The sequence below is a fragment of the Triturus cristatus genome, chromosome 10 (assembly GCF_964204655.1).
Source record: "Triturus cristatus chromosome 10, aTriCri1.1, whole genome shotgun sequence".
NCBI classification, from domain to species: domain Eukaryota; kingdom Metazoa; phylum Chordata; class Amphibia; order Caudata; family Salamandridae; genus Triturus; species Triturus cristatus.
The window spans coordinates 840,822,790-840,839,677 of NC_140593.1; the positions used below are offsets into that span (position 1 = coordinate 840,822,790).

The 16,888-nt window shown below is 44.9% G+C and overlaps 1 protein-coding gene across 2 annotated transcripts in view; it reads right to left on the reverse strand.

Annotated features, from left to right (window-relative positions):
* Positions 1 to 16,888, reverse strand: part of PTX4 (pentraxin 4) — a 71,763-nt gene that overhangs the window by 49,541 nt on the left and 5,334 nt on the right. Inside the window, exon 1 of one of the 2 annotated variants that reach the window (XM_085628471.1) lies at positions 9,334 to 10,203. The exons of the other annotated variant lie outside the window; for it this stretch is intronic. Within the exon in view, the coding sequence (XP_085484597.1) occupies positions 9,334 to 9,474 (141 nt within the window). The 5' untranslated portion in view covers positions 9,475 to 10,203. Of the gene's footprint in view, positions 1 to 9,333; positions 10,204 to 16,888 lie in introns of those variants that run through there. 2 annotated transcript variants of the gene reach the window in all.

The window sequence follows — 16,888 nt, forward strand, 5'->3', positions numbered from 1 at the left end:
TCTATGTAAAGTCTACCAATGACATAACATTATAGATAACAGCTATGAATAATGTAATGTTTTTCACTGAGGGTTCTGAGTGGCATCAGATACACAGCTCACGTTGTGTATGATTGGGGCTTCCTGATTTCTGTTTTTAATGATTTTTACAGATAACTACAGACAGAAAACTATTTATTTTCCTGCCTGTATTTATTTCTAAATACAGAAAAATATGGAAAATAGGTCTTCTTTGGATGATTTTTTCTATAGTCAATCGTGAGTGACAGGTCAGTAGGAGTACAAATTGAGAGGTAGGGGAGATGAAAAAAGACAATATATTTCCTAATGAAGTGCAGATCTACATTTATTGATGTTATTCAACAATGCAAGTGTTTTCAGATAACACTATTGTACTGTATACTGCTGAAACCTTTTGGACATTCAAATGCGAGTATACATTTATCAGTCAAATAAATGTTGAAAAATACCCATTGCAGCTTCATTTATATAGAAAACATAAAATAAAAATAGATAAATACAGAAAAATTAGCCAAAAATAAATATTGATAAATACAGACAGAAATGCCGAAAAAATGAATAACATAGAACCGGGAGCCCTATGTTTGATGTAACTCTGAGCCCATCTGTAACTCAGATTTAACTTTGTGTTTTGTAAACTCCCTCTATTTCATATCCTTGTGTTGTGATCAGCTGTGCAGGAGTAGAGGAATAACAGGGAACCCAAAAATAGCAGGGCCTCACCTGTACATGCCCTTTCCTGTATTAAACCTAGAACCCTGCCACCTTCCCCACCACCCTCTGTATTTTTACCCCTCACCCCGCCTAAAAACCTGTCCTCCTGCTAGCCACCTCCACCATCCTCTGTCCTCCCCTCTACCTTCCTGCCCGAAGCTGTGCTCTGTGTTTTCCATTAGAACAGAGAGCCAGTGCCACCCTGACAGGCTCCTTGAGATCCCTCTCAGCGCAGCTTGAAATCCCCTGCCAGGTCACAACAGCGGGAAACAGCTTGTGTCCCCACTGTTGTGACACATTCGCGGTGATTAACCGGATATGGAGTCCTGTAGTCACACTAAGGCTTCCAATGGAGGCCATACATGACATAAAAATTCCAACCTACTTTGACATCTATAGTCAGTTGCCAAGTGCAGCTGCTATCAGGTGGAATGTTCTCCAGAGGAAGTCAGAAGATGCCCAAACCCCCTCATTTCTGCTGCTGGCATTTGTAAGTGGCCAGTTTGTTCTTTGGTTGGGTGGGACAGTAGCTCGCCCTTCTCTTGCTGGGTATTGGAAGGCCCATACCGACAATGCTCTTTGCCCACACTTGCAATGCAGTAAGGCTTGCCTTAGTTTTACCCACATTGTTGAGGAGACATCCCTTACAACGCGGTCTTTACACGCGATACATTTACAACGTGGCCATTACAACGCAAATTGTTACAACGACTTGCGCTGGATGGCGCTATACACTAAGGAATAGTATGATTTACTATTCCAACACCTACCCTACTGTTACGTAGGCTGGAGTTCGAATAGTAAATCATACTATTTCTAAGTCCAGCCCCCTCCTGCGCAAGTCGTTACGTTGTAATGACTGCGTTGTAAACGTATCGCGGTGTAAAGACCGCAATGTAACATCATACATTCTTTTGAGAGTGAAAAGAAAGGTGTGATGGTGGCTCTGGGTGGTGTGCATGGGCATACTCTCTTGGGGACCAGGACATATTCTTCTTCATTAGACTTAACTGAGAAAAAGACGGATAAATGTAGAAGGGGAGAAAAAGTGAAGAGAAAGATAGAACAGTGACATTAGGGTAAAGTGTGGCACTGATTTAAAGGTATTTGTAAATGCTATACATTGAGCCATTAAAGTGTGTGATGAGCGCAGGGCCTATAGGCAGGCCTGCAGCACAGAACTGCTTAAATAGCACAATTAATAACATGTGTACTTTGCAGTCATGCTTTTCAACAGCTCACATTAACAGGCCAGGGAAGGAGAAGGTTATAAACACTGCAGCTAATATGTGAGTACAAGGAGAAGTGGCATTGCAAGTTACGTCTTGTAAAAGGGACGAAGAAAAGTAGTAGTAATCTTCCATGTATCTCCTATATTGTGAACAAGAAGTATTGTTCATTATTCCATGTAAAGAACAGGAACTGAGCATAAGCAGACCCAGTGGTAAATTTGTAAATAAAAAGAAAAAGTGCCGGGGCTCTCGTCAGGAGGCAGCTTGTACCAGGCCATTTCTCCTGTTAGCACTGCTTAAAACCAAATAACCTACAAACCATGAAAGTGGGGAGAGGATGCGGCGTAATGGCCAGAGCTGCAGACTCCGGAGCTAGGGAACCAGGTTAGTGTCTCGGAGTCAGCTCAACATCCTGTGATTCTGGGCAAATCACTTAATCTGCCCATAAATTAATATGTCCTTAACTGGTGCTCATGAAAAGTACAGGTGTTGATGATTAAGTGCCGGTGCTGAGCACCGGAAACCACCAACTCAAATTAAGCACTGACCCCTCGTGCTCCAGAGAGTGAGTGCCATGAATAAGAGAGGCAGGGTTATGGACTGGTTTTTCGAAGGGATGCTGAAACACAGAGCTATGACTTCAGGCCGATGGCACAGTAAGGTACATGGGGGAGTTAGTATGGCTTGGCATGTTATTAAAAGCGTACAAATACAATCATGCTGTTAGACTGCTAGATGTAAATTTAGTAGGGTTTAGACTAAAGGAATGGAAATACGTGAGGAAATATGACTGGAGTATATCTAACCTTTGTCGGAAAGTATATTGCTGAGTTGTTATAATATTAGCAGTTCTTTAATAAAAGTGTTTTGTAGAAGAATAATAATCGTAGAGTGTAAATTACCAATTATTAAGTGTGTTTACTAATTTAAGGGATCGGGAGGAGCTCTACATTACACCTGCAGGTAAGAGATTCCCTGACAGTTTTTTTTCTGATTTCTAACAGTCTTGTCTAAATTATCATAATTCAGTAGAGAAAATTAAAGAAGCTCCTGTCAGGTTTCCTTTTCTCTGAAAAGGCTGCAATTTCCTTTTGGGGCTTAGGAAATCTAACAGATGTGACTCCAACAATTTTTTGTAGGGTGAAAGGAGGGATGAAAAAGAACCTGCAAAGTGAACCAAAAGATGGGAAACGTAGAGTGGTGGAATAAAGCTCCAAGAGCTGGACTCAAGGTTAGGCAGCTTTGGTATTTGGTAGCCCGGTATTCAGCATCGTCAGTGGCAGGCTTCCAAGAGACTGCTGTCATGCTTGTCCCAGTAATTGGGGCATGTTTGTAGCCCGGTACAAGACAGGCAGGACCTACCCTGTGCACTTAAGATGTCGCTAGATGACCTAGTTGATTAAGACTCAGGCAGTCAGACCGCCCTGGGACCGATGGCTTCGCCAGGGAACTGCTGTTCCCTGGCATATGAGCAGCGGTCAGAGTCCGCAATATGCTTGGCGGGACTGCCACGGTCTTGCCACGCACATTACGAGTTTCCTCTCAGCCAGGCTTTACATGGCGGTTCCACCACCATGAAAAGCCTGGCAGAGAGGAAACAAAGGGAGCCCACAGGCCTCCCCTGTGCCTCAACATATGTGGATGCACACAGGGGGGAATAATATGTGCCCCCGTGTGTGCATGCACAAAGGCTCCTGCACGGCATGGACTTTCGAGTCCATGCCGTGCAGGAACCTTGTAGTGCAGTCCCATTTCGGTGACTTTTTTAATGGCACTGCTGCCTTTAAAAGTGGCGCCGCCATACTGCCCGCCTGCCAGACTACAAAAAAGTTATAATCTGGCAGGCGGGCAGCGCAAGCGGTGGCACCGCCGCGCCACTGCTCCGCCTAAAACTCGTAATAAGGGCCTTAGTGTCCAGTGTTTTTAGGGGCTAAGGATCTTTCTGAACCAGAAACAATGTCTGCTGAAATCTGCAGTTTCAACTGCTGATAAAGAATTTTGTGGTATAAGTGGTAGATCCACATTTATGTGAAAACTTCAATGGCTGCAAAATCATATAATTCCAGTCGACCTTACATAGAACTCTCAGGCCTGCAAAAGACACTGGGCTCCTTACGTTCTGCTTCATAGGCTAAATCCTTGGACCTTTTCTTTGTCCGTTTCTCCTTTTTTAGGTCTCGCTGAGCCAGTGCATGCGCTGTTCTGCGAGACATTTAGTAGGTGAGTTTCACAAAGTGCTACTGGCTGGCCTAGCGCTTGCGTTCACGCGCGCAGCTGCCATCTGTCTTTCACGGGTCATTAGCACCACTTGGACGCAGGTCTTGTGGCTCCTGCCATGCCTGCTTTTGACCCGCACGCGTGCGCACCACTTGGCCGCACGTCTTGTGGCTCCTGCCATGTCTGCTTTTGACCCTCGCTCGCGCACCACTCGGCCACACGGCGATCGTGATCAGTTTCACTTTCACTGGCGTCTTGTTTAAACAACAGCGGCGAGGACATGCTGCATTCTCGTTTCAGGTTACTTGTTGTAATTTATATTCTTTTTTAATCTCAATGTACATAATTTGTTAAATAAAGCGCTGCCGTGTTGACAGTGATTTTATTTTGTATATGTTGTGTTGCTAAAGCTGGTTGGAGATGCCTTTGGATTGTCTTTATTTTCAATGTGCTTTATTTGTTCAGGAAGCCTTTTCTCACGGTGCTTTTGCTTTATCTGTTTCTGACGGCTTCTCCATGTCTCAGTGTTGACATGTTTTTTGTAAAGCTGGTTTTGCTGTTGAGAATGATATTGCATGTATTTAATTGAAACACCACATAGTGCGGCACAGATATGCTGCTGCCTGTATACAGCACAAAGTGCACAGCCTCTAACCGTTAAATACACAGAGATCACAAGGACCACACAATCCAAGGGGGCTTTCCAAACCCCCATCTGGGGGACTTTAAATGTAACTTGCACATCTTGACTTCGCTTGGTTGTTTCATAACCTGCCATCAAAAAGTTCACATGAAGCTGGAACATTCCCAGGTTAGCCAGGTCACTGTTTACCAAAACATCTGGTGCTTTGAGGCTTGTTGCAAACAAGCGCACTCATCTGACTGCTGTAAATCATGTCCTTATCTCGTTTCTTGTCCCGACCCCCCCAAATCACCCTTTTCCCTCTGAATCAGCGTGTGTGCACATATGTTTAATTTATAGTTAGGTAAAAAAAAAGTGAAGATACACTAACTTCAGGTTCCTCCATGTTTTGCCACAAACAACATTATGAAATATGCATTGCAGAGAACTGTGTTTACAACTTTCCCTCTGATGCAAGCTGCAAAGGTTTATGTATTGCAACCTTTTATGTTGAAGCAGCAGGTTCTGTTATGGTTGATAAAAGGAGTACTACTGAATGGAGCGATAGTAACTCCTAATTTTTGCAATTCGGTTCAACTTGTGCTGTACCTAAGTTCTCATCAGCTAGACGCTGGCCTTGCTGCATGCCCCCACCCCCCCTGGTTGTTGATTAATCTCTGTAATCAGCCTTATGTTAACTTTGGAAGTCAACTCCACCTTTCGCTAATTTCATCAATTTTTACTATGTATGTCCCGCATATTTAAAGAGTCACTGTCCCTTATTTATACATTCGAGACTGCACGAGTCCGGCACACTGTTAGGGGGGGCATTTTACATAATATTTAGACAAAAAACACAGCAAAACACAGAATTGGCTTTTAAATAAAAGGTATATTGATATTAACCATGACAGTAGAACTCGTGTTATCTACTTCGGAAGGGTGAAGAGTGGAGTATATCTCCCTCACTGCTGTCAAAGTCCCCACACCCCTGCAGACCCTCTCCTAAACGTTCAGAAAACTCTCTTTCTTTCTTTCTTTCTTTCACTCACTCTCAAACATACAACCAGACACATGCATGGACGCACGAACCAAACACACATGAATGCAATCCACATCTCACTGGTATCCAGATAAACAAGTTCTGTCAAGTTTCACACACTCCTGTAGTCTTACCCCACCACACTACTACGATCACGCATGTTCCTGCACTCTCTACCACTCTCTGCACTCTTCAAGACCATCTCATACTCTTGCACACACACTCACTGCTCTGAGTTACACGCATTCCTGCAGTTTCAACCTACCACCGCTGTGCACAAGTCACATATATTACTTCAGTCACTCGTCCTCCACCCTGCTGTAAGAAGTTATACTCACTCCTACAGTCTCTCCCACAATGCTCACTTGCTTTAGACACCCCTGCAGTCCCTTCCCAACCCTGGTCTCAGAAGGTACACACATTCCAGTAGTCTAGTATTTTCCAAACTTCGTGACACAAGATGCGAAAGTGTAAACAATAATGCTGCCTTTAAATTCTGTATTTATTTTGTCACTATGCATGTTTTCTGCCATAGCCATTTTAAAGCCGCAAATAAAGTCAATGACTGTGCGCAGAAAAAAGTGGATCAATGCATTATAGAGGTTTCAGTGCAAACGAGCACTGCCCAGTATTTACATGAACACATTCTACTCAGAGCATGGGGTTCCGGAAAGTTCGCCATTTATGTGGTCGTTTGTTGGAATTTTTACTAGAAATACGGACACTATTTCTTTGAAGTCACTTCAAGAGTTTGGCCATTCTTTTTGCTGCTAGTGCGTAGCTATTGAACTCTTGTGCTTGTTTCATGTGTGCTGCTGCTAATCAGTGAGGAATCTGATTGTATTCTGGTTCCAACAACTCCCTCCGCTTTCAATCACAGTTCCACTACTTTTTTAGGTCGAGCCTTGGCAGCGTATATCGAATGGCTGGCTATCTAAACAGGAAGAGTGAAGGAATATACAGCCTGTGTTGTCTACTTAGACTGTACTTTCTCAGTAATGTCCCAAAGACTTGTAATAAACAAGCATTGGCATAGCCAATAGGTCTCGCCTTTGGGACCTTATAAGTGTTTATCTATGCAACACTTGATGTTGTTGCACCAAGGATATTGTGCTGGATAGCTAAACACTTATAAGGCCCCAAAGGCAAGACCTATTGGCTATGCCAATGCTTGTCTACTATTTCTGCAGTTTGTCAATGTCTTTTTTTAATTCTGGTGACTAAACTGGTCTTAAAAAGACATTGTAAAGTACAGTTCTCTATGGCGCAGTTCGGGAATCGCGGCACTTCCAATGTTTTAGTATCTGAAATGCAATCCACAAGAAATCTAGCTCTGCAAAGAATATTTTTTATTAATTAATTTTCCTTTTTTGTAATTTACCACTGACACGTTTCGCTCTAGCTGTCCTTGTTTAAGAGCTTTGTCAAGGCTCGATCAATAACAAATCTACTCTCTTTTTTTGGTAAGAGAGAACAGAATGGAATCATAGTTACCTTATTGTATCTGTTGCCTGTGGCAGTCCATTCTTCCTAACATGGCAGGTACGTCTTCTACTACAACCCTGTCTGCTTTATGTCTACACTGTATACCGCTGTCCATACAGATGAGTTATACACGCGTCTCCCACACTGGCTACTTATCTGCAATTACACATCCATTCTTCTGCGAATCATAGTTCAGCCATCAAGAAATCAAGCCTGATTTCTAGGTTTTGGTTGACAATGTATGACTTTAGATTCATGAAATTACAGTTTATCCCTTATTGGCACCAGCCCATATTTTAGTCCCTGGATGTAGGCGTTATTACCAGAGGCAGAATATAGATTAGGCCGAGTCTATTTACGCTTGAAATAAATACCAGGCAGGGCATAATATGAATCGAGTCAAGTCTATTTACACTTGAAATAAATACCAGGCAGGGAGGGATGCCCTCGTGAAGCAAACTGTGAACATAAATATACTGGGGCCCGTTTTATCACACTTGAGTACTGGGACATCCATTGAACCCTAACAGTGCACGTGCATCCCAGTACTGGGACATCCACAGAGCCCTAACAATGAATACACATCCCACAACTGAGACATGCACAGAACATGTACAATGCACGCACATCCCAGTACTACACATCCCACAACTTAGACATGCACAGAACTCTAACAGTGCATGTGCGTCCCAATACTGAGACATCCACAGTACTCATGCAATGCAGACGTGTCCCATTACTGAGAGACATTTACAGAACTCTCACAGATTAGCTCTGTTCTGACTGACAGCATTTGCTGGAATCCCAGTCTCAGTACAGCAGAGGGCAGCGGCCTTATTCATTAGTTTGGGTCAATGCATTCCAGCTCGGCATTGGAGCAAGTCTCGCGTTCCACTAAGTTAGTTCAGAGGTTTAAGGTGTCTCCTGCACAGCTCTGCTCTACCTGCAGGTTCACCGTTTCAGTAATGGAGACGCCCACTCAGAATGTCTTTTTATCCATCGGGGGTTAACAAAATAGGTGTAATTAGATACAGCAATGACAACACGTTCTTAATGGCTGCAATGTAATTTACCATGCCAGTGATTTTTGCCTGGGCACCCCAAGAGATCACTGTATTCAATGGGACAAAAAGCCCCTTCAAATCATGCATACGGGTCTCTGGGTGTAAAAAGAGCTTCATCTGGTTCAGTGTGTTCAGCTCATGCCAGTATGCAGGTGATTGTCACTCAGTACAGTGGGGCATTTTTATAAATCAGAAGGTGTAACCTCATAACATCACCTTCACTGGGCCCCCAATCTAAAATTAACCTTCACTCCAGCTCCCACGCATTCCCACACGGAACCAACACGTGCGAAAAAAACGGCATTTGTACCTCAGCACTTGTGACACTAATGCCAGTGTACTGAACAAAAATACCTCCTGCTTGAGCGGTGCAACTGTCATTTTTTGAAACTGGACTGCGCCGTTGAAATGTTTTTGTTATATTCGAGGAGAGAGAAAGCGGCTCCAGATAAACTCCCACAGCAGTCCCATCTACCGAAAGCCACTTGCCTGCACTACAATCTCTAGAATAATAAAAGGCGTGGAGCATCACAGATGACGCACCTGGCTGCACCTGTTGGTTTTACCGCCATCCAACCGCCAGTAACAGAAAAATACATCGTTTCAAAGAAAAATAGCCAAAGCAATACCCCGCTGCACCCATTGAACAAAAAAACCCTTTTAACTGCTGCGCCATTTCGAAACCACGTGCTTTGGAATATTTAGGTCCAGAAGGGTCCCGTCAGCCATGCTGTCAGGGTCGTAACTATCGTTGGTGCACCACGAGCCGTCGCACCTGGGCCCGTGGCACGTGGGTCTGAGGGGCCCACTACAGCACAGCCAGGGGCCACTGACCTATTTTAGCGCCCATGACACTCTTTCTACAGCACTGTACCCACCAAGGCCTACGCATAACACACCCACACCACTCCCTTCACACAGCCCAGCGTGTCTCACCTGCTCCTCCAGGCGCCTGAACCTCTCGAAAAATGGTTTCCCCTGCTTGGGGCCGGTGTCCTGCTGGAGGCTGCTCTGCACGGCCAGGGCCAGCAGGGCCAGGGCCGCCGCCTCCGCTCCCTTCCTGCCGGGTCTCATCATGGTCACCGGGCGCCACAGGTGGAATGAAGCGAGCCGCCTGGACGGTCTGTGAACGGCTCTGTGCGCGTCTGCACCGTGGGGGCTCCGTCACATTCCTCCTCTACCGCCCCTGGGCCCTGACTCTCTCTCGCACTAGGCGCAGTGCCTGGAGCCCACCTCCTCCCCGTCTCCAGTGCCTCTCTGTCACTCTTGACTGTCCCTATCCTTTCTTGGCCTCTCTAGCGGAGCTCTTTGCCAGTTCAGGTGCAGTGCCCTGCCTCTCCTGTGGTCCGTCTCTTCTTGTCTGTCAGCTCAGTTTATGACGTCCCTCTGGGCGACTCCTATCTCCAGACGCCCTGCTTCGCGCTGTCTGATTAATTGCCCCTCTCACTTCGGCAGGTGCCCTTTAGCTGCTTCTCTGGACCCTCCCAGCTCACTGCTGGTCACCTCTTCACCCTCCGCCTGTCTTTGCTCGCTCTGTTGCCCCCGTCTCTGCTCTGTAAACTCTCCCGTCTCTGCCACCTCACTTCTGATTGATTGCCACCCCTCTTTCTTAAGGTTGGCCTGGACGAGTAGCCCCGGTACCTCCCAGCTCAGTAACATGAGGCACTGCCTCTCCCCTAAATAGATGAGATTTGCAGGCTTCCGACACATTCCTCCACCAGCCGCCAATTATAGCCATGGGAACTTGACAGCAGAGCTGGTCCAGGCGCCCCCGGGGTGGGTCAGTCAGAAGGAGCCGGCCTCCAGCGCACAGCCGGCCTCCTTCCTCTCCCTGGGACAGCAGACCCGGGGGCGTGCGGCTGGACCACTACCTGCTCTTAATATGGCGGGTTGGTCACCACACACCTCTTCTGCAGACTGAAAAGTGTTATGCATCCTTCCGCCTGTACTAGGCCAACAGCTGTAATATCAATCACCATTTACCCCCGCCTTGAGTTCTGCGTTTTACACTAGCAAAGCCCTTGACCAGTTAATAAACAGCGACTCTGGTGGGTTGGAGATTTGAGCTTGTGGTGTCTACTCACACAGCATATTTTTAGGGTCACCAAATCTGGCGTAGTTTAGGTACAATGGGAAAACGTTTTATTTTTCCATCTGGTATATGGTATGAGGTGAAGGAATACCCAGGCGAGCAGCAGGGAAAAAAGAATAAAGTGTGCTAAAAAACACAAAGGGAAGATCATTTCGCTAAATCTGTCTTCATAAAATAATATATTTTCCATGCACCTTATTAGTGCAGAAAGGTGAGTACCAGGGCTTTGTAAGTGCACTTAAGCACTGGTCTGTTTCATTATCCGTTTACATTTTTAGGTCTCGCTCTAGAAGGCGCGCTTGCACTATTTCGAAAGGAGACATGCTGTATCTACTTTGTGAGAAAGCGAAAGACACACAATTGATGGACGGAATGCAGAACAAATCCACTTTGTGGGCTTCAGCCCGCCCATAGGATTGCCATGTGCTGGCTCCAAAGTCACTACATTATTCCTTCTCCCCATTTGTCCATGGGATGCACGCGTCATGCCTCTTCCAGGGTTCAACTCTCCCTGAGAGCAGCAACCAAGTACTCCTGAACATATGCAACATTCATTGTGGGGCATTGTTTCGGGACTACTTTTTTTGATTTCTTTAAGAGTGTTCCTTTGCTAGAAACAGATCCCGACCCCCAACCCAGATGCAAAAGGCACAAGGCGCCCTCCCCTTGCTCAGACTTCATCTCCTTGGTTTTATATGGGAGATTGCTGGATGCCCGAGAAGGGCTCTCCTGATGCCCAGTACATTGTACACACAGTGAGAGATGAATTATTGGCTAAATTGGTGACCGTTGAAACAGAACCAAGTTTCATTCCCAGTTACCAACTTCAAACTGTGTACTCCTGGGCAGATTGCCAAAGCCTCTTCAGGTTTATGTGGCAAAACTGCACATTCTTTCAGTCATGCTTACAGCACTTCCATTCCTGGTGAATTTGGTTCCTGATGCTCTGAAAGTCTTTTGTTCTATTCTTTGGGTCATACACCCTTCGGTGTCCTGTGGGATTTAGCCTGTTGGCTCCTATTCTTGAACCCTTCGCTTTCTTGTGGTGTTGGACGTTTGAAGTCTCAGATGTCTTGACACCTTTTGTTATGCAAATGGCGCAACATGAGTGTGTATGCTCTCACCCCTTCCACAGCAAATCTTGAAGCAAATCTTGAAGCATCACTACTACTCAGGGCTGCCCTATTTGCTCGCCATGTTATAATGCTTTGTGGGGGTGGGGAGACCAGGAGACCCCCTGCCCCTCAGCTCAGTCTCGAAAACTTTCGTTTGTCCATCGCCCTCTCCTGGCTCCTGATTTCACACAGGTTTCGGTCTCAGTCTCACAGTCTCAATCAACCAATAAACTTTATTCGGTTTTTGTTTGTAAAACCATAAAAGTTACACAGATACAATACATAAAGACAATAAAATGTTAACACTATTTTTTAAAAAAAACAGACTACGTTACCTTACTGTAAATAATCTAAAAACATGTTTAAAAGAGAAAATTCTACATTTCCATAAAGTGCCTAGATTTCAAAGATGCTTTTAAAAACCCTACTATAAAAATGATGCAATCATCCTTCAGCAATTGAAGGTACATAAGAATTGGTCTGACTTGGTTAAAATTTAATTTCTTTAAAATAGGAACTAAAAAATGCCTCCTGGGGACTTCATATAAGTTACAAAAAAACATAAAGTGCAGCAAATCCTGAGGAGACTTTCCGTCGCAGCCACAGGACGCTAGCACTTGACCTCTGGAAGCCCCCTTGGGTCTCGCTAACAGGAGGTGAAAAAGGTTGAACCGGAACCTAGTTAAAAGAAATTTTTCATGTGTCGTCAAGGACCCCATAAGATATGGTTCTGACAAAGGTGTTGATTTAAGCGGTAGGTATGCTCGAACACTCGGTTTTTGGACCTCTACTGAATCCCGATCTGCTTGCCTTCGGCTCAGAAAGGCAGACTTAGTTAATTCCACATCCTTTCTTACGATAACATCTGGGTGAGAAATAGGATGCCCTGCCCAATCCATACGAACCATTTTTTAATGTAGTTAAGCCAGGGAATACGAACCATGTTATCTAGGCCCAGACAATTTTTTAAGATCAAATGAGTGAGGATTAGGTCTTTATTTAACCAACAATTTAGCCAGAAAATCAGAGGGCGTAAGGCAAGAGTGTCGCTTAGATAGGGGACACCCAATTCCTCGTGTACCGCCATATTCGAGGTTCCAGTCTCAGTCTGCTGTACCTTCCCTCAGGGGAGTGGTGAAAGGATGCCCCTGCCTTGCAGAACCATGCTCCAGATACTCCTACCTGGCTCAGGCATCTTAACTCTTCCCAGGCTGCTTGAAGGTGCATTACAGGAGTAGGGCATGTGGTGTGAACTCTAGCAGGAACCTATTAAGGAAAAGCTGGAGAAAGGAGTGCAGGCACCGGAGAAAGGTAAACTATCTGCACCTGCTACGGAAATGCATGTGTAACCAGGAGGCTGAGTGGTCCATGGAGCTGACCATGGAATTCACGAATCTGCTGCTAAGATTAGCACCTGAGGTGCAGCTCACATGTTCCAATCCCATTCAGACAGATCTTGTGTAAATGTCGGGCAGAAGACTGTAACCTACAGGTCGAGGGTTCCTATCTCAAAATAGCGTGGGGATAAATGCATCTGTTCCGGAGTGAATCCTGTACAATCAACTCACATAGCCCAATCCCGGCTAGAAAGCTCAAATGGTTAAATGCACATGGTGCATACATTGATGTGTAACTATAGAGTCACATTGTCCAATCACAATGAGATATCTCAGTAGGTTACAGCAGCCCCTTCTGAGAATCATAGATAAACTGTAGATCACCAGTTTCAATACCGGTAAAATACCTCAGATGATAAACGCGGTGCCATTATTCTTTGGTCATTTAAAGATTTAATGAATGAAAAATGCATGTACCGGTTTTTGGGTCAAAGGTCAGGTCATCACGGAAAGCCAAATTGAAAGGTATGCTCTCCTTTCACAAGTGCCTCTGAAGTGTGAAACAATGTAAGTAACTTATCTATTTCTATGAGACAGCACAGGAGGAGATATGTTGCCTTCTCCCAGCAGAGAGACATAGGGGGGAGAGGGGCAGGGTGGAAGTTCTGCTCCTGCATGCATAGCTAATTGTATGTAAATATAGCCTTGTAAATGTCTGTGTGTGTTTGTGTGTGAGTGTATATATATGTATGTATGTATGTGTGTATGTATGTGTATATATATATATATATATATATATATATATATATCACTGGAAAAAACCAAGGTTATTCATACAGCCACTCAGTCCCCATACATCCACTAATACACTCCCCCACCCATAGGGCTACTCACACAGCCAGCAAAGTCACTGATACAGCTACTCACACACACATCCTCATCCACCCATAGAACCACTCATACAGTCACTCACTCACCCATACAGCTACTCACACACCCACTAATTCACCCATACAGCCACTCACACACCCATTCACACACCTATACAGGTACTCAGATTACATATATTAGAAACAGTATCACTCATTAGTTGTACAAAAAGAATAGTAATTTAACTTATGCAGTAGCTTAGTATATATGTTTAACTCTCAGAAACGTTTACTAAGCACTTACACTCACTTGATGATGTAATTTGAGATGTCATTAATGATGTCATCAGTGATGTCACTGACCATGTCAGGAGTGATGTAATATGTGAGGTCATAGGCAGTGCATTGCCAGGGCTTAAGTTAGAGTTGGCCTAGGTAATTATAACAGCTGAATTTCACTGGTTGTGTATGGGTGAAATCTGAGTCTAACTATAACGTCCCTGTGGCCTTTGTTTTTTTCACTGAATTTCTAAGGCTTTTTTAAATTCTATTTCCTAACTATAATGTCCCTGTAACCTTCGTGTTTTTCAGTAAATTTCTACAGCTTTCAATATTCTAGTTCCTAACTATAACATCTCTGTAACCTTTGTTTTTTTCAATGAATTTCAAAACTTTTTACATTTTATTTCAGAATTGTAACGTATAACTGTTAGAAATGGGGTCTCTAATTGGCAGTTGGTACGCACCCTGTTCTAGTAGGGACCCTCACTCTGGTCAGGGTAAGTTACAAAGCTAAGATAACCCCTGCTCACCTCCTTGGTAGCTTGGCACAAGCAGTCAGGCTTATCTCAGAGGCAATGTGTAAAGTATTTGTGTACACGCACACACACACACACACACACTTACACAGCGAACACACTACAACAAGAAGACTCAACACCACTTCAAACAAATAACCAATATTTACCTAAGTAAAACAAGACCAAAACAATAAAATTCCAACATACACAAGTGAAGATATAGATTTTGCAAGAATAAACTAAAAAATATAGTCCATTGAAGTTGATAGCTCCAACTGGGGCTATCTCAGAGCAGTGAATAACACAAATCCAACAGTTCAGTGATACAGCATAGGACATACCCAAAAAACAGTACCTTTGGAAGTGAAGATGGTTCGGGGACCTTGCGATGAAATCTGAAAATTAGGAGTCACTGGTGGGTGTTGGTTCCGAAAGTTGGGTAGAAGTCGTTCAGGCCGTGGAGTCACGTGCACTGGGGATCGATCTCTGCGATGTCGAGATCAGGAGCACTGGTGTCGGCGTGGACGGGGCTGCGATGTACTCGCAGTCGATGCGTAATGCTCTTCACAAACCCTGACCACAGTTTCTGTTTAGGCAGGGGCACGGCATCGGTGCTGAGTGTGGATGTCGGCAGATCTGGGGCTGCGATCTGAGATGGGGCAAGGCGTTGTGTCCTTCACGAGTGGTGATCTCAGCCACAGCGCAGGCAGCAACGTTGGAGACAAGGTCGGAGTCGATGGCACTGTCGTCGGTACACCAGGTGCTGCGATGTCTTCAAGGCAATGCGTTGTCCTCTTCACGAACAGTGCTCTTGACTTTGGTGCAGGTAGCTGCATCGATGACGGCAAGAAGCGATGTCATCGGTGAGGCCGATGTCGTCACGGTCGAAGAGTTGTGCTCCTCACGAGCGGTGACAGCGGCTTCGGCGTAGGCAGCGGCGTCGGGGACTCCGTCAGGTTTGCTTTTCTCAAGGTTACAGCACAGTCACTCATTCCAAGGGCCCAGGAATGGTTTTGGCACAACTTGGCAACACATGACTCCCAGCAGAAGGGTTCCAGTGCTGGTAACAAGATGTGGATGAAGTCTTTGATATCATTGAGACTTCCAACAGGAGGCAAGCTTAAGACAGAAGTAGCAAGCAGCAGGCCACTATAGCAAAGTAAACAGCAAAGTGGTAGTTCCTCCTGACAGCAACATAGCTCTTCTTCCTGGCAGAATGTCCGCAATCCAGAAGTGTTCTGTAGTTATTGCACTTATGGTGTCACAGCCCCATTACTCATACCAGTTTCTGCCTTTGAAGTAGGCAAACTTCAAAGGAAAGTCTTTTTAGTGCACAAGACTGCTTTGCACTGACCTGGCTCCAGACACAGTACAGGGGATGGAGAAAGCTTTGTGTGAGGACAAGCACTGTCCTATTCAGGTGTCAGTGACAACTCCTCCCATCACCCTAGCTCAGGCAGGCCCATCAGCCCAGTGATGGACGATCAGCATATGCAAAGCACACCTCAGATCCCTTTTTGACTGTCTAGAGCGAATGCACAAGAGTCCAAATGTCATCCTAACCCAGACGTGGATTCTACAGCCAGGCAGAGGCACAGACTGGTTAAGCAAGACATTGTCCACTTTCTAAAAGTGGCATTTTCAAACACACAATTTAAATACCAACTTCACCAAAAGCTTTATTTTTAAATTGTGAGTTCAGAGACCTCAAATTCAAAATCTCTTTCCGCTCCCAATGGGAAATTACACTTAAAAGATATTTCAAGGCAATCCCTATGATACTTTATGGGAGAGATAGGCCTTGCAATAGTGAAAAACAAAATTAGCATTATTTACTATTAGGACAAGTAAAACACAACAGCACATGTCCTACCTTAAATACACTTCACCCTGCCCATGTGGCTGCTGAGGGACTACCTTAGGGGTGACTTACATTTAGTAAAAGAGTTGGTTTGGGCTTGGCAAGCGGGTGCACTTGCTGGGTCGTAATGGCAGTTTAAAACTGCACAAACAGACACTGCAGTGGCAGGCCGGAGACATGTTTGCAGGGCTACTCATGTAGGTGGCACAATCAGTGCTGCAGGCCTACTAGCATTTGATTTACAGGCCCTGGGCACACCTGGTGCACTTTACAAGGAACTTGCTAGTAAATAAAATATTCCAATTGTGGATAACCCAATCACCAATACAATTTACACAGGGAGCACATGCATTTAGCACTGGTCAACAGTGATAAAATGCCCAGAGTCCTAAAACCAGCAAAAACGAAATGCAGCAC